Source organism: Daucus carota, chromosome 1, assembly GCF_001625215.2.
Source record: "Daucus carota subsp. sativus chromosome 1, DH1 v3.0, whole genome shotgun sequence".
NCBI lineage: Eukaryota > Viridiplantae > Streptophyta > Magnoliopsida > Apiales > Apiaceae > Daucus > Daucus carota.
The window spans coordinates 3506868-3530612 of record NC_030381.2 but is presented as its reverse complement, the minus strand read 5'-3'; the positions used below and the strand labels follow the sequence as shown (position 1 = coordinate 3530612).

Here is a 23745-nt window from a genome sequence, read left to right as displayed (position 1 = left end):
TTGGAAATCAGTCACTCAATTGATATATTTGGACGAAACGAGTCACCAACTTGATATTTATCCCAATAGTATAATTGTACATATACATATTTTTGTTTATTTTTATTTTTGAATTTGGTGTAATACATAAATTAGAGAAATCTAAGAATTAAAACTATATTTTACAATGTTAAATATTTCTTAGGAGGGAACAAATATTTTTTAAGGAGGCCAAATTTTTATATTAATATAAATATATAGACAAAATATAATTTTTTTTCAAAATTATATTATACAAATTTTAATATTATGCAAATTCTAAGGGGCCCATGGCCCTCCTCTTTGGCCATATATAGCTTCTTCCCTGGTATTTACCATAATTATAAGGTTGGGCCTCTAAACTTAATAATCGGACCTTCTAATTAGTATTTTGTGATGAACTCTAATACATAATCGGACCCGATCAATACGTAGAGAAACAGAGTGTGTAAATTCAGACCTTGGCTATGTAATAGTCGAATTTCAGGCTTTGCCTATGTAATAGTCGAATTTCTAGCACTTGTTTAATTTTGTTTTTTAAGTAATGGTGGGCTGCTATAAAATTTCGATAATGACTTATAGCATTGGGCATACCTGAAGCCGGTCATTATCACACCATCTCACATGATTTTCAATTACTCTAAGGGCAGAAAGGACTACCTCCGGTATTATATACCTGAAAAGAATAGATGTAAGATGCATGATAAAATAGAATTGCGAGAAAGAATTTGCCTAAAAAGATAATATATCAAATCCACTTACTCAATCAGATGAAGAAGACGTTTGCATACTTCAGCACCAATATCCCCAAATCTTTTGTTGGAGAAATTCGAAAGTGCAAGGCATGTTAGTACTAGTACAGACTCTTGAGGGTATGCAACACTATATTTCTCTGCCCACAATTAAAATAATAAATGTTTAGAGACAATTTGAAATATTTAATAAAAAAAAATGTACGTCACATTTGGTTTCAACTGACAAAGGTCACTTTTTCACAGAGCATAGTGGTTCTTCCTATTTGTAATTATAGACTCCAAGATTTCAAATGCCCATTTTTAATGATGGCATCATAGGTTTCAGGAAATACATTAGCTAAAAACGCACACAGAACCTATAAACATTAAAGGATCTCTAAATAAACACCATATTCATCGACAAGAAATTTTATATTATAACTATTTGAGGGCATGCCCGTAACTTGAATCTGCAAGAACCAATGCCAAGTAGTTATAAGTTTCACAAGAGCCGGGATTGCTTTATCTTTGAACTTAAAGCTTTTCTTGGAAGATACAATATTCGTGAAAACGATTACAGAATAGTACTGTATATAAATCAATACTCAGTATCATGATAAGTAATCAAAATTAGAAGATATCAATTCAATGTGCGTGAAAAAATCATTATAAACTTGCATAAATATTTGCATCCCTTGTCACTACTTCCAGCAGACTATCAATTCAATTTTACATTTTGTACCCCTCACAACGGGAGCAAGAGGGGTAAGAGGGGTAAGTTGTCCCTCATAAATTTTTTTTTTATTTTTACATAATTACATAATGTAGTGAAACGGTAAAAAATTACATAATCTGAATATTAATTTTTTGTTTTTTATGTTATCATTTCTGTATCCACCATTCTAATTTTTTGTTTTATATGTTATCATTTTGGTATCCACCATTCTAACCAAAGTAAACACGACTTATATATTTTGTGCAACGGTAAAGATTTTATATGATATGAATATTATTTATTTTTCCTGTGTTCAATCCAATTAATCATCGTTATAAAATTTTATATACGACCTCCCTTATTTTCGGGTTTGGATTCGCCACTGTTAGTACCAATCCGTTTAGCCACAAAACTAACAGTGCCTTCATAAACATTATGCGCATCACCCCTCATCAAGTGAATGTCCGCAAGCAACTCAGACTCCAATGGCACGACTACTATGGAAGTGGAATGCAGTAATATGTGCATACTCGAGTACTTCAATTTTGCTTGTACTCACAGCAATACATCCATAAATATCAGCAGCGAACAGCTTAACCTTCAAATGGCTTCTACAGCATTATCAAATATTGCATACGGAAGATAAATATCTTATTTGCCATATTCTGATACGATTTTTATTTCGAGGGGAGAATCCGTCTCAATCGAATCATCGCTGGGGCAATCATCGATATAAAGAGTGTCCTTGAAAGCTCCACAAAAAAGATCAACATCAAATTTTGAGGAATCCTTTGCCAAGATTGATGATATCTCAGGACCATTCAACACGACTTCATCTATCCGTTGAAGTGATGACTTAGTCGTATCTAACTCTACCACCTTGTACAAGTAATGATTATTCAGTTCATCACTGACTTTGATGGTGCCCATATGCTTTTCCGGCATTATCATGTCACAGCCTCTGTATAGCACGGTAAACACATCCGCTTGCCAGAGCCCCTTTTCCTTTAAAACATAAATCAGTGTCAGCAACATGTCATAAAAATCTTTTAATAAAATCCATAAAAACACATATAGATTTTGAATGAGGTAATATTAGTGTTCACGATTTTTTTTTTTATCTTTTCATGTTTATTATCTCATCAATAATTTTTTTCAAAAGTACGAGCATTTTAATCCAAAGAGTCGTATTCAAACAACAAAATTATACTATGACATTGCTTTTCAAATCTATTTTCATATCTATTATCATATCCTATCAAATTATTCGTATTATAAATTCCCTTGAAGATTAATCCCCATGACAAAATATGAAGATAATATAACAACAATAGACTATCAATTATTTAAATGTTGAGCAATGTGACAATAGTTTAAAATTTCTGAGACCTTAGTCAAGACTCAAGAGCGTTTGAAATCGCTGTTTCTATCAAAGTCGTTGATGTTTATAAATCTTCGTTTTAACATATCATAAAATTGATTTTTTTAAAAATATATTTTTCATTATTTACATATAATTGTGGTTTGAAAAATATCACAATACTAATTACTGCAATAATAACAATTTCACTTGATGTCGAAGTAACAAGGTCTATTTTACTGTATAACAGTTGCTCCACATAATTCATTCTTCAAAATATACAAATGACCTGTAACAACGAAAAAGTATCAATAGTACTATCAATTACTATATGTTGAGCAACTGTGCACGAGATTTGGACACATACATTCTTCTACTCTTCGCCACGTTACCGGACTCGGCTAAAAGTGTCCGACGTGGTGAATACATGTCCGAGTCTCAGAGTAATCTATCAATTTTTTATTTTAATGAATCATAAGTCATCTATATAATATTAAATTATCCATACAGACAATTTAAATCGACCACTTGTCATTAGACCCGACAATTTCGTATACGACACGAAAATGACATGAAAATTTCGTGTTTGTGTTTACGTTTTTAGTACATGACACAAATGTACGCGGTCCTAATTTTGTGTCGATTTTGGGTTTATCCATCGGGTACACGACACAACACAAAGTACACGATATAATAAATTAAAATAATAATAGATAATTAATAATATATAGTAATAACATGATTTATAGTTTATAATTTAATTTTAATACTTTTTAAAAATAATATATATATATATATAATATCAAATAATATATAAAATTAAATTAAACATCTATTTTTAATATATTAAAATGTAATTATAACTTTATTTTTTCATTTCGTGCATGTTTCGTGCATATTTCGTGTACATTGCGTGTACATTTCGTGCATTTCCCCACAATTGATGGATGTGTTGGGGTTATAATAATATGGATCACTTAATTTTACGAACACGAACCCACGTGAAAGAGTTTCCCGCATCCACCGTACATATTGTTGAACCGGCAGGACTCTGATAGTCACATCCATAAAATATATTGATTTTATTTTACCGAACTGAAACAGTATCATGGTTTCTTACCGATATTACCTTTTAACTGTCCAGAAGCATAAAAAACATATTCTCTATGATAAATCGATTTTGCGGGTCTGTATAATTGACAAACCCGAATCAGTCGTAGCCTAGAACCCAAGAAGACCCAGACATTTTCACGTACTCAATAGTATACCCGCAACGATTGATTTTCGGACGATGACAAGAAAAGAGCCTCATGTCTGAGCTGCATAATGGATCCCCACAACTCATGTACCGAAATGTCTTAGATGCGTCAGGATTATAATGATACAGATCACTTTCACGAGCATGAACCCACGTGAAAAAACTTCCCGTGTCCACCTTCAGATATTGTTGAACCGCCGGATCATTGATAGTCACATTTATAAAATATATTGACGTTGTTGTACTGAACTGAATCATTAGAGCTGCTCTACTTATATTTTCTTCATCAAACTTGATTGTAAAGTGTTTCATGTTGCTTTTCAGTATATCTTCAAACTTCTTGGGAGGACTCCGACAAGGAAAACCGGTGCCCCTTTGTAGGCCAAAAGAAACAGTGAACTACAACGAAAGAGATAACTGAAAAAGAGCGAAATATATGAAGCAATAGTTTGTTTGTAAGTATAAATTTTATTTTATACATTTAATGACATTTCTTTTTTTTTTTTTTTGTAAGGCATTTAATGACATTTCTAATAAAGAGTATGTTTAATTGAATGTACCGGTGGATAAGATATTAAAAAAATTATTTTATATATAATTAATGAAAATTTCTAGTTAAGAGCATGTTTAACTTAGCATATAAGTATCAAAAATGTTTAATAAATTTTGTTTTATATACATTTACTACTTTTTACTACTTCCGATCAATCAGCTTATTTTTGTCCACTTTGTTGCCTGTGTCATTTGTACCAACCATTTTTTTACATTTTTTTTAGAGTCTAATTTAATTCTATACATTTTAAAATTTATCAAAAATAATCAATCCCACCACTTCTCCATTTTTCACAATACTTTTACCCCAGTATCTTCTTTTTATACATTAAAAATCAATGAGTCACACCACCTCACTCACTTTTCTTTCTATTTTCCACTACCTTATACATATTCTTAATTTCCCTACCCAATCCATTCGATGAGAAATGAGAGAGGCGGAGGGGTATCAATTACTATATGTTGAGCAACTGTGCACGAGGTTTGGAGTTTGAACACATTCTTCTTCTCTTGAGAACCCAATGTGCAGACTAGCGAGCGCAGACTCACAAAAAATAGAGAGCTCAGAAACATACACAGAGTCACAGAAAATAAATACTAACTAATTACAACAGCAGACTGGCAAGAAACATTCGAGCAACAGAATATTCACTTAGTTGACAATTAGTAGTGCCAAAAACGAATATCCAAGTATCCAACACATATAGAAGGGACAGATATAATCAGAAAATGAAGGATAACTAGCAAGCTAAGACAATGTGAATTCAAGCATTCTGTCTTTGATTCATTTAGATCACGTCTCTTGGCCCATTCCTTGACCTGCATATCAAAATGGTGAATATAATTCCCGAGGCCCGATCCGAAGAAGACTCGAAAAATAGGGAGGGCCTGTTTGGTTTGCGGGAGCAGAAGCTGCTTCTGGATTTTACTTTTCCTGACCCGTTTGTGTAATAAAATACAAGCATTTTTAAGAAACTGAGAATACTAGTTTTTCTCTCAAAGTTTCTACTTCTTTTCCAAACACTTTATTAACTTATTTATTTCTCACTTGTACTTCACTTCTTTGATTTAAGTAAGAAGTCACTTCTTTTAAGCTAACTCAAACAGTCCTTGAGTCTGGTATTGGTTCGGGCTTAGGGTCCTATAATTGTAACGGGTCTAAAAAACAATACACGCATGCAAGAACAGTAGACCACTCATGTTCACTTGGTAATTCATATATCAGTAACTCTAAGTACAAGAAATTTGTGCAGAAATTTGTGTAACTCCAACTGTACTGAATTAAAGAATGTAATGGCTTTTGAATGCTGAGATATATAAAGTGATGATTGCTTTATGTAATTAAAGTCGAGGGGAACTGGTGACCAACTTTGTGTAGCATCTAGACGATTAGCTCATTTGGTGCCCAGACAGCATGAAAAATTAAGAGCAAGGAACAAGAGAAAGAACAAAAATGTCAGCCTTGCCTTGATGAAAGGTGCTGTGCCATCATATAATTTACTCGTGTCGCGGAAATTTAATCAGAAAAGTGAGTTTATACTGGGAAGTTGTTTGAGTAATTCTGAATTTTTAATGATTTATGAATTATTAAAATTGTAATAATAAAATAAGTGATTTGTAGATAACTTATGAGCTATATATCGAAAACATTTATCAAGAAAAAACTTGGAAAAATTAAGTAATTAAAAAAGTACTTTAAACTAATTTCTGACATTAAATCAGCTTGTTACTTAGTTTTAATTTTAAATCAGACTTGTTATGGAAACATACAATTTTTCAACTAAAATCATAAATAATTTTAATCATGGAACTTAAAACCTAGATAAATAAAGCCCGGATGAAAAGGCTCTGTAGCTATATATATATATGAGATAGATTCAGGATTTTGATACAATTATGATTGAAATATCAGGGAATCAAACTTGTAAATCAGGTTTTCTACCAACTATTATGAAATTAACCTAATTCAAGATTTACAAAAGAAAACTAATTGATTTTTATTGAAACTATCGAGTTCAAGTCTAGGATGGCCATTTTGTCCACAGATAGATAGATAGAATGAGAAATCAAAAAAAATAAAAAATAAATCCTCTATACATGAGTGAATATTGAAAACGACATGGAGTTGAAAAGCACTGTGCATGTTTTGGAGTAACTAGGCTTTGCATGGAATTCTATGTGACATTGGAGATAGAGACACAGCAGCCCTGTGTCACGCTAATTACGGGCCTCCACCTTCTAGATGAATTGACGGCCATCGAATCGAATACAATCAGATCACTAATCTTGATGTACTCCCTCCGTTGTTCTCTTTCATATTTTAGGTTCTCCGGTGAATTTCAAAATTTTCTTTTATGCAGGTTAAAGTGTTTTGACTATATACTTAAAAATATTATTTTTGAATTTTTTTTCCTGAATAAAATATTATATCAATATTTTTATTTAAAAAGATACTTAAAAATAACATATCTAGCTACATGATCAAAACAACTTAAAATGTTACGTAACTTGGACATTTCAATTTTCAGTGACAAAGTAATTGCCTTTCATTGTGTTTAGGAGATAAATATGTATTTGAATAAGTTTATTTTTCACACTAAAGGAGTTATTTTAAAAAATAAATTATATTATATTATTGAAAAATGTATTTTTTTTATAAAATAGTACCGAATATACACACTTGGTTAATATTTATATGTAAAAACGTATAAAAAATATATTTTTTAAAATTGAATTTGAAAAGACAAATTTGCTTAAAAACTTGTACAACTTTTTTTTTATAAAAAAAAAACTAGTAGTTAGTACGAGTTTTATATGATTTATATGATATTTACTCAATAATAAATATAAAATATTAACAGATCGATTCATGTACTTAATTAATCATTAACTAATATCATATGTTTTTAAAGGTTTAAAAAACATATTTATGTATATTAATCATCATTTTATATGTTTTTCTGAATAAAAATTAGTCCTCATATTTTTTTCAGAGACCAAAGGAAATAATTATATACACAAATATCTCTTTGGGCATATAAAAATATGTTAAAATAATTATTATTTGAATATTTTATAAACGGAGAGGGTATTTCATATCCTCATTTTGTGTCATCTTTTCTTCAATTATATTAATTAAAGATATAATAATAATATAATTTTTATTTTGGAAACTAACATGATTAGTAGTTATTTTATCATTGTTTATCAAATAAACAAAATTAATATAATAAATTTTGAATATGTGAAATAGAAAATATGATTTGCGTTCTTGAGACCAAAGAGTCATCGGAAAAGGGGAGCTCTCCGTTCCCGGTTCTCCTGTCGGAATGAATGAGATGGAAGAAGTAATTAATTTAAACTTTAAACTCTTTCTAGATTTTTGACCGTTGAAGTTGAAATATTGAACGGTGAATAGAATAACTAGCTAGGAAATGTTTTGTGTTCTTCCACATTTAAATCATGACTTAAGAAACTTAATTAGCAAGCAGTATATGCATATTGATGTAAACATGTTATTTGTTTTAGTGGTCATATGTATAATTGTCATTGTGCAATTTGATTACATTTTCAACAATCATTAGACTAATAATCCTATTTTTAATTGCGAGTATATTTTATCTCTCTCATAAATTAGTACGAAATCTTCCATCATTAGTTAATTTGGTGCAAGACTAGTGGACATTTGCTTACCTTTTTTTGGTCTTCTTTTTCTTACCAATCCTTTTAGAATGTTGAGCATATTCAGCTCTAGAACTCGCAAGTTTATCAGAAGTGTCACTAGTCATGCGCTCCGATGCTCAATCTTTCCATTTCTTGAGATAGAGAAGCACATCCCAAAACCTTGGCACGATATAAGATATTGTCACGTATTTGTAAACAGGCAGCAATCGTCCTTGCATCATTGGAAAAATATCGTGTGGTATTCGAAGGCTCAAAGCATTTCTCTCTAAGATATCTGTCCAATGTATAAGCAAGTCAGCCTATTTATACAATCACAGAAACAAAGTGGTAATGCAAATAATTAAACTGATAAGACTTTTACAAAGACATACTCGAACTGATTTTTGTCACTAATAAGTACAGCATTTGAAATTGCACGGGATGCAACTTCCATCAATTCCACCTTGTTTTTTTGAACAAATCCGACGAGAAGTATTATCAACTGACAGTTAAGCACCACCTAATAATCCAATTACATAGATTGTTGAGCTTAATAAAGGAAAAATATATGTTAATCCATGAAGGTACATGATAGCATATATTATCAGTCTAATATATTCATCAGAGGCAGATCTTGATAGGGGCAAGAGGGGTCAGTCGACCCCCTTAAATTTTTGTCCCTAATTTTACATAATGTCGTGAAACGGTAAAAAATTACAAAATCTGAATATTAATTTTTTGTTTTCTATGTTATCATGTTGGTATCCAACATTCAAATCAAAGTGGACATGACTTATTTATTTTGTTAAACGGTAAAAAATTTTATAATATGAATATTTTTTTTATGTGTTTATTCAGATTAATCATCATTACAAAATATTATATGCGACCCCCCTTATTTTCGGAGCTGGATTCGCCACTGATATTCATAGCATATACTGTTAATGTAATATAAACATTTTCATGCGAAAATTAATCAACTACAGCTTACTTGTAACTGCGAATTGTTTGCAGCTGCAATAATGTTTGAAATTATCCAGCAAGTCTCCTTCTTTACTTCCGTATATTTATGGTGTAACAAGCCCATAAGGTGAAGTGGTAAACCTCCAATAATTATAGACTGTAAGGACAAAAAATTAAATATATAATATACAATTATACATCACCCTCCCTAAACTAAAAAGTGCCATAAAAATCTGCATTAGATATCAATAAAAATTGAATCACATCGATGCAGCCATGCACGTAATAATAATTCAACAGCATCTTTCAGGCAACACATACCAATAAACTTAAATGCAGAAAAATAACAAACTGAATATTACAATACTAAAAATTAAGATACAGTAGAACATACATTTATAAAACCATCAATTTCTAAAAAGTGAAGAATTCCAAGAAAAATAGATTTATAAAATAAAATTAGATGGAAGCAGATGACTGAAGAGAAAAACGGGGGAGCAAATAGAGAGATAGAGATAACAGAGACTAAAGAGTGACAAAAGGAGGCGAATGCAATTGAACATTTACATATATTAGTATATAGTTTAACAATGTTTGGTGCAGAGAAATTTGTATATTTATTTACTTAGCTTACATGTGGGATCCAACTTGTCTATAGATATTTTTATAATGTTAATCTATACTTCCTGCATTCCAAAATAATAGTCATTTTGACTTTTGCATGTATTTTGAGGTGCAAAAAAAAACATACTTCTAAAAATAAATTTTCAAAATTTTGTTTTCTGAATAATAGTTTAGCATATATATTTTATTCAAAAAAAAATAGGAAAATAATATGTAGAAATGTATTTTTGAAATCAAAATACGTGCAAGAAATCAAAACAACTATTATTTTGGAATGGATAATGGCTCTGGTCTATTAACTTTTGTTCATTTGGCTCAAGACTATATTAGTATAGTCATTCCCTCATAGAGATTACCTTACAATTCTATTGATTAAAATTGAGATTGTTCTCTTTTTTATGGCTTGCAAATTTTCAACCCTAACACTTCTATCCTTGTGTGGTTGGGAAATATTCATAGTGAATTTTCTAATGTTAACCCACCCAATTCTGTCATTCTATTTTTCTGTTTCATAACTTCTTCGCAATTTTTGTCCTGCAAGACTCATCTTCACAGAGATTAGGCATGAGGGAGCAAGGTCCGACATGAGTAGAAACTCAAAAGTGAGACGAGCATGTAAGGCACTTCTGCATTTATTTTTTACGTAAAACATGCATAGCACTAGTTGCAAGTTTTATAATTTGCTTAAATTAGCAAGAATTCAATTCAACAAAGACAGGTGGCAAGTTGCATCAAGAGTTCATGTTAACTAATCTCTCCTATGGCAATCTGCAAAACAGTGTGGCAAACTAAGAAAAAACACAACACAATCCGGATAATAGAAAACATATTTAGCATAACTATAAGGTTGGGGCTCTAAACCTAATAATTAGACCTTATACCTAGTATTTTGTGATGAATTCTAGAATTAGGTTTACCAGATCAATACACAGAGAAACAGAGTGGAATATATGTGCGTATACACACACATCGGAAGATGTGTGTGAAATTTCAGCAGGACCTTGCATATGTAATAGTTGAATTTCTAGTACTTGTTTAATAATGTTTTTTTTAAGGAATTGTGGGTTGCTATGAAATTTCGAAAATAACTTATAACATTCAACATACCTGAAGCCGGTCATTATCACACCATCTCACATGATTTCCAATTACTCTGAGGGCAGAAAGGGCTACCTCCGGTATTGTATACCTGAAAGGAACAAATATAAGATGCGGGATAAATAAGAATTGCGATGAAGAATATGCCTAAAGAGACAAATATATCAAATCCACTTACTCAATCAGATGAAGAATACGTTTGTATACTTCAGCACCAACATCCACAAATCTTTTGTTGGAGAAATTAGAAAGCGCAAGGCATGTTGGTACTAGTACAGACTCACTTTCGGAGAATATTGCTGTCTTGAGGGTATGTAACACTATCTTTCTCTGCCCACAATTAAAATAATAGAAGTTTAGACACAATTTGAAATATTTAATCAAAAAATGTACGTCACATTTGGTTTTAATGGAAAAGTTTGAACAGGAGATAACCTTCTCAAAGGGTACATACAGTTTACAAAGGGCTGACAAAAGCTCGCAGGCACTTTTTCGCAGAGCATAGTGGTTCCTCCCATTTGTAATAATAGACTCCAAGATTTCAAATGCCCCATGTTTAATGATGGCATCACAGGTTTCAGGAAATACATTGGCTATATTGGACAATGCACACAGAACCTACAAACATTAAAGGCATTTCTAAATAAACATCATTTCATCAACCAGAAATCTTATATGATAACTATTTGAGGGCATGCCGCTAACCTGAATCTGCACGAACCAATGCCAAGTAGTTATAAGTTTCACAAGAGCCGGGATTGCTTTATCTTTGAACTTAAAGCCTTTCTTGGACGATACAATATTCGTGAGAACGATTGCAGAATAGTACTGTATATAAATCAAACCTCAGTATTATTGACAAGTAATCAAAAATAAAAAGATATCTATTAATAAAATCAACAATCGAGACAACTACAGAAACCTGGAATCTCCTGTTAACTAAATCTTCCAAGACGGGTTTTTTCCTAACCCGACCATCGGCCTGGAGGGGGGTTTTCTGTTCTTTAAACTCGAGGAAGCTAATAAGTTCCGGGAGCACCTTCGAGTCCAGATAATCACCAAGTCTTGTGTCTGTTCCCAAAACGAACCTGGTCAGTTTATTTACACACACGACAAACCACCAAAAATAGGGTGTTTCAAAGCATACCTTCTACAATCAAAGAAGCCAATTGTTTGAGAGCCCTCAGCTTCTCAACAGATTCATGATCAGGGGAGCAAATTACAGAAGTAACTTCACCAAGTCTTTTTAGCTGTATCAAAGCCGAAAGTGATTTAGCTAATTATAATACAAACGTTATATGCAAAACTTATGGAAATAGATACATAAATACCTTTCTTTTGACGGTGAAGCTGAGAAGTTTGGAGACGTAGCGTGAGCAGTAGATATCCATTGGAGGCAGACTCGATTCTCCTCCACGGTCTCTCTTTCTTGGCCTAAAATCTCTGGTTTCCCTGTCTTCCATAGCCTCACGGATTCTATGATTTCTACCTCTCTCGCTCTCTCTCTCTCTCTCTGGTTTTGAGGAAGCTGAAAGAGATACAGATGGGCTCTCTCTCCTTCTCCTAATACAATTCAATTATACACTGTCCATCTGTTTCGGTCTAAAAAAATTTATCATGTTTGAGGTTTATATTTTTTAATAAAAATATTTTATGTACTAAATATAAGAGAGATTTATATTTTTCATACAAGAAAATATAAAAATAATATTCTACGTACTAATACTCATTATATATGTCATTATCAAGCTAACATTTATGTGAATTAACAATTTCACAGTCAAAAACAATTAATGTAAATTTGATAGTGTTATTTAATTTAATAATATTTTATCATAAATATAATATAAACAATATTAAAAAATAAATTAATTTAAAAAATTTATTTGTTTTTGACATCAATGGTATCACCTTCTCCTAATACAATTCAACACTAAAATATATACTCTCTCTGTCCCGATCCCATTTAATTTTGAATTTCATACTTTAATTTTTGACATTCTTTTAAAATATAGTTTTATAATATATTTTTAAATTATTTTTTATGAATAAAAGTTTAATCTTAAATTTTTATAAAAAAAATTAAAAAATATTATGAAACAACTTTTATACGTTAGAACTCTCTTCGAAGAATATTTATCAATTATAATGTTGGAAATGTTTAAATTTTTTAATTAAATATTTATAAATAATATTTAACATATTAAATATAAGAAAGGTTTATAATTTTTTCACAAAAGTGTTTATAAATAATATTGTATACTAATGCGGCATTAGTATACAATATTAATAATGCTCATCATATACATCATTCTTAAGCTAATTTTCATGGATATTAACACTCTCACGATCAGAACAACTAATATCAATATCATAATGTTATTTAAATTAATAAACTAGCTTTATAGTCCGTGTTAGGGGTCATTTGACAAATTTGAATGATTTTTATCTGAATTATTAATATATCTAAATAATCTGAATCAATCAAAAATCTGAATCTGTATTAATAATATCAGTTGATATTTTTCATGATATCTGGATGACATTTTTTTTATTTTATGCGACTTACTATATAAGATTATTTGACAATTTTTATGTGCACGATCTCTATATGATATTTAATAATAAACAAAATATATTTAATTTTTCAAATTAGTCCTTTAATAAAATTTATTTGAAAAATTTCATGAATTCAAAAACCCAAATTATTGACAGAAAATATAATAATTTTATGCACGTACTTATGAAATAAATTCATCACAAATTTTTGAAAAAGTATATCAAGCGACTAGGCATCTGCGAGACTGCAAGTGAAAGCGTATGAATGGGTCATGCAGGAATTTGTAAATGAATCGCTAAGCAGTCATAAGATTGGATCAGACAATTTTGGAGAAACAACAAATAACCTGAATGAGAGGAATCGCTCAGCTAAGCATCATTAAGCTCCATTCAGAACTAAACAAATGAGCTCTTAGACACGTGCATGTTCTAGATTTAGTCTATATAGTAAAAATGAGATCTTTGTTGTGTTTTAAATTTTGTACCATCACATCATTACCAGGGATGGCAGTTTTACCCGACCCGATGGATACACGACTCGTTCCGATCCGATTGGGTCTACCCGAACCCGATTTTTTTGGATTTGGATCCGGATCTGGATCTTATTTTTGGACCCGAAAAAGTTTGGATCTGGATCTGGATCTCAGGTATCCCGACCCGAGACCCGACCCGAAACCCGAAACCCGATTTAAACCCGATCTGAACCCGAAACCCGATAAAACCCAATACAAAATATTATACATGTATATACATACATACATACATACATATATGTTAAATGTAAAGTATATATATTGAAATATTATGGATTATTAGGTATGAATCTTAACATTTTACTTAATTTTATATTTGCAATATAAAATTTATATTTATTATATCAATATTTTATTTTTCTCAATTATTGTGCATTAAAAAATCTAAATACAATTTCGGCAAAAAAAAATAATCTAAATACAATAAAAATAATAAAATATAAATGATAAGTTGAATGATTGTATACAATTGAGTTAACATGTTTCACGTGTTTATTGTAATAAATGAAGCCTGTAATTCCCTTTTTTATATTTATAAAGTTAAAAAAAAATCCATAATCACATTTTTTATAGATTTATAATTTATAATTTGTATTTAATTTTATTTATTAAAATACCCGAATTAGACCCGAACCCGAACCGAAACCCGAAAAAACCCGACGGATTGGGTCTGGATCTTCATTTTTCAAACCCGGACCCGAACCCGATCCGACCCGAAATATAATGGACCGGGTCTGGATCTCAAGAAACCCGACCCGATCCGACCCGTTGCCATCCCTAATCATTACTCTTGAAATCTTTGTTTATGTTGTGTTTTTTTTAAGCGGTGGGGAGAATATAATTTCTAATGATCACACATCTATACAATGTGTTGATTTTTTTTCTTTTAGAGATCTTGTTGGTATAATATGCTAGTAAATAATTTCATTTGCATTATTTGAATCTTTTGTCTTCCATGATGTAATAAGATCTCAATATCCCAATCTCTTGATGGCAAAGAACCCATTTATTTAGTGTTAATCTTTTTCTTCTAAAGTTTGATATGCTAGTAAATACGTATGAATTGTATCGAAATACAATAAACCGCATCCGGGATATCTTTTTTTCAAAAAACTTTATCATCTAACCGAAAGTCATGCAAGCACAACTCCGGATGTTTAGACAATAAAACTTAAATGAATGAGAAAAGAATACCCATAAAGGAAGTCCCGTAAACCTCGCTTCCAAAGTATCCTAGAAAAAAAAAAACCAAACAAAAATATATTAAAATAAAAGAAAATAATACACACACACACACATGTGTGTGTGTGTAATTTAATTAATGTAAAAAGATAGTAAATCTAATAAAAACAAAAAAAAACGAAAGAATATATATATATATATATATATATATATATATATCAAAAATAGATAATACATATATATATATATATATATATATATTTTATTATATAGTTAATTCTTTTGTTTTAATTAAAAATAAATGATAAATAAACTTGATAAAATCAAAATATATTATTATAAATATTAGAAGTCATAACATTGCACTTAATTGTGGTAACATCAAGAATAATGCGTAAACCTATGCTAAATAATACTTTTACTCTTTCAACTTTTATTTAAAGATATGTGTAACCGATTCAAGTGACCAATTTGAGATGATTTTGAATTCAGTGACCAATTTGATATATCGAGCCCATTTTGGTGACTCAGTTGATAATTAATCTTCTTCGAAAATGTTTTTCTCTTGTTTTGATCCTTGTCAGTTGAATTGGGCTGATGAAAATTATGTCAGTACTTCACTTCGAACATAATAAATGATAGAATAAAAAAAATTAAAATAGGAGCATTTAAAATGAAGACAACCATTACAATAATGCATCCTTGCAGCTTGGACCATAAGTGTTTCCCATGTGAAGATTTAGTAAATTAAGATTTAATATTGTAATATTCAAACTCGCATAATATTTGTTAAAATTTATAATAATAACTTAAAATAGACAAAAATCAGAGAACACAAAGAATCAAATTTGTAAGCTTTGTTGTTAGCATATCATAATATCACAATCTTAAGTTCTCAATTTTGAGAAAAAAAAATCTATATGTATGTATTATTAAAACGAATATATGATCTTCTACCGAAAATTACAATTTGTTTGATTTTAGTTATTAATATTATTTAAATAATCGTAAGATTGGGTACAAATTGAATTGGATCGACAAAGAATAACATATTTTTATTCATGCATCATGATAAATTCCGTGAAGAGTATATATATATATATATATATATATATATAATATTTTTAAAAGATAATATAAATTAAACAAGTCTGAAAATTATATAAAAGATTTAATTTAGAAACCTAAAAATATTATAGCTACAATTTTCTCAATATAAAAATGTTGAGTGATTTTTATTAGTCAGAGTATTCTTATCCTTATATTTTTATTAAAAAAATAATTTTATAAATTAATCTTCTATGTTCCGGAAGTTTATTATTTTATATTTCGTATTTTTATCTTAACATTCTTTTTTTATTATTTACTTTTATCACTGTTCTTTGAAATCTAATTACTAACAACTACGAGTATAATTTACTTGTTTCAAAAAACAACTATAATTTATTATTACTCACTTCTTTTTTACGTATAAAAATTACATAAAATATGAAATTGAGATAAAACTCAGAATCGAAATGTTAATAATAATACGCTAAGAGTCAATTGAAATCTTTTCTGACATATAGCATTTTTGTAAACCTTCAATTGTAACAATTGCAAAGGCAATCTACATATTAGTGAAAATATTTTACAGCAAATTTTCAAGTTGTAACCAGATCTATGGACCTGCCTTTTAATTAATAAATGAATGCAAATCTTTGAATGGAGCTAAAATCATGATTAAAGCAAATTTCTACCAGCAAGCAGAATGTAAATTGCAATTGTGCATTGGACAAATACAAATATAACAACAGTTGATATCTAGTATTACAAATAACTTCTTCTCACTGATTATGAAAATGTCCCAACTGAAACAAATGAACAAGTAGATGAATCTGATACTGAGAACAAGTCCAGCTTTTTTAAGTAGTAATTAGCACTCCAGTTACCATGAATATTACTATATGCTTTTAAGATTCCACCTGAATGAGCCATGAGGCAATGCCTGCAGATGTTTGCGGCTTCGGCTTCTTATTGGAATCTATGAAATGATAATTAGCCCACGGAAGAAGGATGTATAGTAGCTTATTCCTGCGATTACAGACGCTCTATAATCAATAGAGATATGTTGCACTTCATGATAGTGATGCACACAGATCCCTGAAAGTAAGTTTAGGTATATAAAACTGGGATCTGTCAGCTGTCTACACAACTAATAACATAGTTCACAGAGTAATTGTGCATTAGCACTTGCAAGAAAGCTGATCTCTCCTATGGCAATCTATGAAACAGTGTTGCAAACTCAGAAATTCAACAAAAGCCTCGGGAGTCGGGAGTATAAATCGAAAGAGAAAGAAAACTAATTATAAGTAATTACAGAGATAAAATTTTGGTAACATATTACTTTTAACATTTGAAGCTGGTTTATGCCATGTCCAATTTCTAATGAGTTTTTAAGATGGATCCGTACAAGGTACAACAAAAACCATACAGTACTTCAGTCCAAAAACATTAGAAACTCTTGGCATAAATATATGCATCCCTACTTACTATCTCGTTACAGTGGAGAATTTAAGCACCTAGTCTAAATATAATTTCTAGGCTGCCACGGCTCATGTCCCACACTTCCAGCAGATTTCCAATTCAATTTTCCATTTTGCACCCCTCACGACTTCTGTACTGATACCTGTCCGTTTAGCCACAAAACTAACGGTGCCTTCATGAATATCAATCTCATCACCCCTCATCAAGTGAATGTCCACAAGCAACTCAGACTCCAACGGCACAGCTACTACGGATTTGGAATGCAGTAATAGATTAGGGGGATTAAGGGGTCCTGCTTTTGTTTTACTGTAAGGTCTCTCTAAAAAGAGCATATGTGCATAGCCGGGGACTTCAATTTTGCTTGTACTCGCAGCAATACATCCATAAACCTCAAAAGTAGCGAACAGCTTAACCTCCAAATGGGCTTCTACAGCATTATCAAATATTGCATACAGAAGATAAATCTCTCCTTTGCCATCTTCTGATACGATTTTCATTTCGAGGGGAGAATCCGTCTCAATCGAATCATCGCTGGGGCAATCATCGATATATAAAGTGTCCTTGAAAGCTCCACAAAAAAGATCAACATCAATTTTCAGGGAATCCTCTGCTGAGATTGATGATATCTCAGGACCATTCAACATAAGTTCATCTATCTGTTGAAGTGATGACTTAGTCATATCTGCATCTACCACCTTGTACAAGTAATGATCATTCTGATCATCACTGACTTTGATGGTGCCGATCTGCTTTTCCGGCATTATCATGTCACAGCCTCTGTATAGCACGTTAAACACATCCGCTAGCCAGAGCCCCTTTTCCTTTAAAACATAAATGAGTGTCACCAAAACATGTAGATATCGAATGAGGTAATATAAGGGTTCACAAAAGAATTTCAATATCTTTTCATGTTTATTATCTCACTGATAATTGTTTTCAAAAGTACGAGCATTATAATCCAAAGAGTTGTATTCAACCAACAAAATTACATTATGAAGCATTGCTTTTCATATCTATTATCATATCCTATCAATATATTCATATTATAAATTCCATGTATGATAAAATATGCAGATAATATAACAACAATTGACTATCAATTATTAAATGTTGAGCAATGCGACAACCATATGAAATTTCTGAGACCTTAGTCAAGACTCAAAAGGGTCTGAAGTAGCGGTTTCTGTCAAAGTAGTTGTTGTTTATAAACCTTCGTTTTAATACATCATAAAATTGATTTTTTTGGAATCTATGTTTAGTCATTTACAAATTACAAATAGTTATGGTTTGGAATATATCACAATACTAATTACTGCAATAATAACAATTTAACTTGATGTTCAGTACCAAGGTCTATTTTACTGTATAATCAGTTACTCCACATAATTCATTCGTCAAAATATACAAATGGCCTACAACTCTAACAACAACAAACTATCAATTACTATATGCTGAGCAACTGTGCACAAGATTTGGAGACACACATTCTTTTACTCTTCACAATCCAAGGTGCACAGCTATGTTACCCGACTCGGCTAAAAGTGTCATACATGTCCAGATGTCCAGAATATCAGACTCGGCAATATTTCGAAAATTTTAAATATTTTTGCGTTAACTAATTGTCTGAGTGCCTAAGTGTCCAAGCGTACCCCATAGAATATCATTCTTTTTCTGAATTAAATATAAATATCAAATTATCATGCGTAAAGAAAGTCAAAATTATTAATTATTTTTGGGATGAAAGGGTATAAACCCTAAAAAAATAAAAATTTACAACAGAGTAGCAAGAAGCAAAAAGAAGAACGATAACATACCACTTGGGGTGTTGCTGCTTGTTGAGAAGATTCTTCGTGGGACATGATTCGGTACTCTCGAACTCGTCTGCTGCTCAAACCTTTTCTAATTGTGATCACCTGATGTATAATCTATTATCTGTTTTCAGCCTGCAACAGATAATGGACCGAGGCCCAGCTAAACTCTAGGCCCAACTACGAGAGTGGACTTTTAATTCGTATAACTATAAACTAATACTTATATTTAAAATTAAAATTTTTAATTAATTATAAATAATATATTATATATTATATTTATTTAAAAAATCGGTTCGGATCGGTTTCTAGTTATAAGCGGAACCGAACAATCGGTTCCGGTTTCAATTTTAAAATTTTTGGTTCCAATTTCGGTTCGATTTTATACGATTATGTTTTTAGTGGTTTGGGTTTCGGATTTATCCATTTTTTCACACCCCTAATACATATTAGTCAGGTTGGAAGCGGACTGGACCCTCAAGTCTCAAACTTTTGGGTAAGCCAAAAAAATCAAATACAATACTGGCCCAAGCTTTCACAATCCCCTTGTTCTAGAGGAGGAGGAGATGCTCGCGATATATAGCGGATCATTAGACTAACTTTTTTTTAAGGGTTTATTTCTCGAGAATAATTGTATGAAATTTTACTTTTTTTTCCTTTTGAAATAAGCTCTTGTTTTTTTTTTTCAAATGACGAATACATTTTTAACAATTTTATCCAAAAAAAACCATAAAAAGATGTATTTTTTAGAAAAAAATACGGACTTGTTTTTTTTAAATCAAGTTGTTGCCAAACATGCACTATATAGGGTCTTCTTTTAGTACCGACCTTTTTAGAGTTATCAATTGATGGAAAAATCAAATTGAAAACGGAGAGAATTCTGTGAAATCATGTGTGAGAGGGTATATATTAATGTGTTGATGACTTTTGGGGATCATTAGATTTGATTCATCCAAGAGTTTATATTAAGGTTTGTAGTCTGTACACTAAATTCGTTTGTATTTTAAGCAGTACTTGCCACATTATGTGTGTGTGTAGTGGTCAAATACAAACCAAAAATAAAATACCAACTACAAACTAATCTAAGTCATTGGATTCCACATGAAAGAGCAATTTGATATTATACATGTGATATTCTCTTACAAATTATATATTTTAATTTGTAAGAGAATGTTTTTTGGTTCTCTTGGTGCTTCTGGGCCGTTAAAGGGTAATATTAGTAAGAACTCAGAATACTATATCAGTTCCGTATAACAAAGTCAATATATTTTATGGATGTGACTATCGGAGTCCCGCCGGTTCAACAATATGTACAATGAACGCGAGAAACTCTTTCACGTGAATTCGTGCTCGTAGAAGTGATCTATATTATTATAACCCTAGCGCATTCATCAGTTGTGGGGATCCAATATGCAATTTTGTGGAGTGCAGTTGTGTAACATTTTTTATATTAAAAAAAACACAATAAGAAATTTTGTTTATATCTAAGACATTAATGATGATTTATGAAATTATAACATTTTAATTTTAAAAAATCTATATGTTTACATTTAATTAAGTATTATGAATATGTGTAGATTAATGTTTGTATATTAGAAATGAATGATTAGGTGCTTTGCTTCTATTACAAATTTTCTAAATTTTGGCACGTGTAGAAAATATATTGCCTGGAATGTTTTTTTAAAAGAAAATTCAGATACTAGTATTGAAAAAGAATCTAGCTCGTTGCTACACTATTTAGAAATTTCATTAAATGTATAAAACAAAATTTAGTAAATATCTTGTATCCTAATACACTAAATGTACTACCGGTTCCCGTCCTTATACTTCTCAAGAAGCACTATAAATACGGAATACGGAGTGAACTAATGATCATACTTACAAACAAACTATGATTTTATCTTTTCGTTCTTTTTGGTCATATCTTACGTTCTAGTTCACTGTTTCTTTCTGCCTACAAAGGGGTCTAAACAACCCCTAATCCATCGATTTTTCTTGCCGGAGTTCCCCGACAAGAAGTTTGAAGATATAGTGGAAAACAACTTAAACACTTTACAATCAAGTTTGATGAAGAAAATATAAGTGCAGCAACTCCAATGATTCAGTTTAGTACAACAACGTCAATGTATTTTACAAATGTGACTATCAGAGATCTGTCGGTTCAACAATATATGAATGTGGACACGGAAAGCTCTTTCACGTGGGTTCATGCTCGTGAAAGTGATCTGTATCATTATAACCCTGACGCATCCAAGACATTTCGGTATATGGAATTGCGGGCATCCATTATGCAGCTCAGACAGGATGGTCTTAACCCGACAATTTCGTATACGACACGAAAATGACATGAAAATTTCGTATTTGTGTTTATGTTTTTAGTACATGACACGAAAATACACGAACACGAAAGTACGCGGTCCTAATTTTGTGTCGATTTTGAGTTTACCCATCGGGTGCACGACACAACACGAAGTACACGATATAATTAATTAAAATAATAATAGATAATTAATAATATATAGTAGTAACATGATTTATAGTATATAATTTAATTTTAATACGTTTTAAAAATAATATATTTATAATATCAAATAATATATAAAATTAAATTAAATATCAATTTTTAATATATTAAAATGTAATTTAATACTTTATTTTTTTTCATTTCGTGCATGTTTCGTGTACATTGCGTGTACATTTCGTGCATTTCCCCACAATTGATGGATGTGTTAGGGTTATAATAATATGGATCACTTCCAGTCTTCCATGAGCACGAACCCACGTGAGTTTCTCACGTCCATCGTACATAATATTGAACCGGCAGGACTCTGATAGTCACATCCATAAAATATATTGATTTTATTGTACCAGATTGAAACAATATCCTGGTTTCTTGTCGATATTACCCTTTAACTGCCCAAAAGCATCAAAAAGACATTCTCTACGATAAATCGATTTTGCGGGTCTGTATAATTGGCAAACCCGAATCAGTCGTAGCCTAGAACCCCAGAGGACCCAGACATAGTGAAGTACAACGAAAGTGATAACCGAAAAAGAACGAAATATATGAAGCAATAGTTTGTTTGTAAGTATAAATTTTATGTTATACATTTAATGACATTTCTAATAAAGAGTATGTTTAATTGAATGTACATGCGGATAATAAGATATTAAAAAATTATTTTATATATAATTAATGAAAATTTCTAATTAAGAGCATGTTTAATTTAGCATATAAGTATAAAAAATGTTAAATAAATTTTGTTTTATATACATTTACCACTCTTTACTACTTCCGATCAATCGACTTATTTTTGTCCACTTTGTTGCCGGTCATTTGTGCCAACTATTTCTTTACACTTTTTTTAGAATCTCATTTAATTTTGTACATTTCAAAACTTATCAAAAATAGTCAATCCCACCACTTCTCCACTTTTATTCCATTTTCACAATACTTTTACCCCACTATTTTCTTTTTATACATTAAAAATCAATGCGTCACACTACCTCACCCACTTTTCTTTCTATTTTCCACTATTTTATACATATTTCTTAGTCTCCCTGTCGAATCTATTCGATAAAAAATTAGAGGGACGGAGGGGTATCCGTTACTATATGTTGAGCAACTGTGCACGAGATTTGGAGTTTGGACACATTCTTCTTCTCTTCGGAACCCAATGTGCAGACTAGCGAGCGCAGACTCACAAAAAATAAAGAGCTCAGAAACATACACAGAGTCACAGAAAATAAATACTAACTAATTACAACAGCAGACTGGCAAGAAACATTCGAGCAACAGAGCATTCACTCAGTTAACAATTAGTAGTGCCAAAAACGAATATCCAACACATACAGAAGGGACAGATATAATCAGAAAATGAAGGATAACTAGCAAGCTAAGACAATGTGAATTCAAGCATTCTGTCTTTGATTCATTTAGATCACGTCTCTTGGCCCATTCCTTGACCTGCATATCAAAATGGTGAATATAATTCCCGAGGCCCGATCCGAAGAAGACTCGAAAAATTTGAGGGCCTGTTTGGTTTGCAGGAGCAGAAGCTGCTTTTGGATTTTGCTTTTCTTCACCCGTTTGTGTAATAAAATACAAGTATTTTTAAGAAACTGAATATACTAGTTTCTCTCTCAAAGTTT

General features: G+C 30.9%; 2 protein-coding genes across 4 annotated transcripts; both read right to left on the bottom strand.

The window, feature by feature from the left end:
* Positions 1–6609: 6609 nt before the first annotated feature.
* On the bottom strand, positions 6610–12564 carry LOC108214098 (importin subunit alpha-2-like). 3 transcript variants are annotated; one of them, XR_001805505.2, is made up of 11 exons: positions 12317–12564; positions 12133–12235; positions 11908–12056; positions 11691–11813; positions 11421–11603; positions 11164–11315; positions 10995–11076; positions 9292–9420; positions 8693–8820; positions 8331–8595; positions 6610–7958 (listed from the first exon to the last, which is right to left on the bottom strand). XR_001805505.2 is itself a non-coding variant. In XM_017385901.2 (10 exons), exons 1-10 carry the CDS (start codon positions 12446–12448, stop codon positions 8418–8420), a joined length of 1359 nt encoding a protein of 452 aa, XP_017241390.1. In that variant the 5' UTR covers positions 12449–12564; the 3' UTR covers positions 8235–8417. The 3 variants fall into 3 exon arrangements, 2 of the variants coding, with proteins under 2 accessions (XP_017241390.1, XP_017241395.1); XM_017385901.2 differs by lacking the exon at positions 6610–7958 and having other exon boundaries at positions 8235–8595; XM_017385906.2 differs by lacking the exons at positions 6610–7958; positions 8693–8820 and having other exon boundaries at positions 8458–8595.
* Positions 12565–17708: 5144 nt separating this feature from the next.
* Positions 17709–19666, bottom strand: LOC108197382 (uncharacterized). Its single transcript, XM_017364988.2, has 2 exons — positions 19600–19666; positions 17709–18606 (listed from the first exon to the last, which is right to left on the bottom strand). Exons 1-2 carry the CDS (start codon positions 19642–19644, stop codon positions 17854–17856), a joined length of 798 nt encoding a protein of 265 aa, XP_017220477.1. The 5' UTR covers positions 19645–19666; the 3' UTR covers positions 17709–17853.
* Between the last annotated feature and the right edge of the window lie 4079 nt (positions 19667–23745).

Excerpts from the sequence above, each read along its gene's own strand:
- LOC108214098 (XM_017385901.2), bottom strand. The coding sequence starts at position 12,448 with ATGGAAGACAGGGAAACCAGAGATTTTAGGCCAAGAAAGAGAGACCGT. Across the intron at positions 12,236-12,316 it reads GCTTCACCGTCAAAAGAAAG|CTAAAAAGACTTGGTGAAGT; the intron begins GTATTTATGTAT and ends GCTTTGATACAG. Across the intron at positions 12,057-12,132 it reads GGCTTCTTTGATTGTAGAAG|ACACAAGACTTGGTGATTAT; the intron begins GTATGCTTTGAA and ends TTTTGGGAACAG.
- LOC108197382 (XM_017364988.2), bottom strand. The coding sequence starts at position 19,644 with ATGTCCCACGAAGAATCTTCTCAACAAGCAGCAACACCCCAAGTG. Across the intron at positions 18,607-19,599 it reads AAGCAGCAACACCCCAAGTG|GAAAAGGGGCTCTGGCTAGC; the intron begins GTATGTTATCGT and ends TATGTTTTAAAG.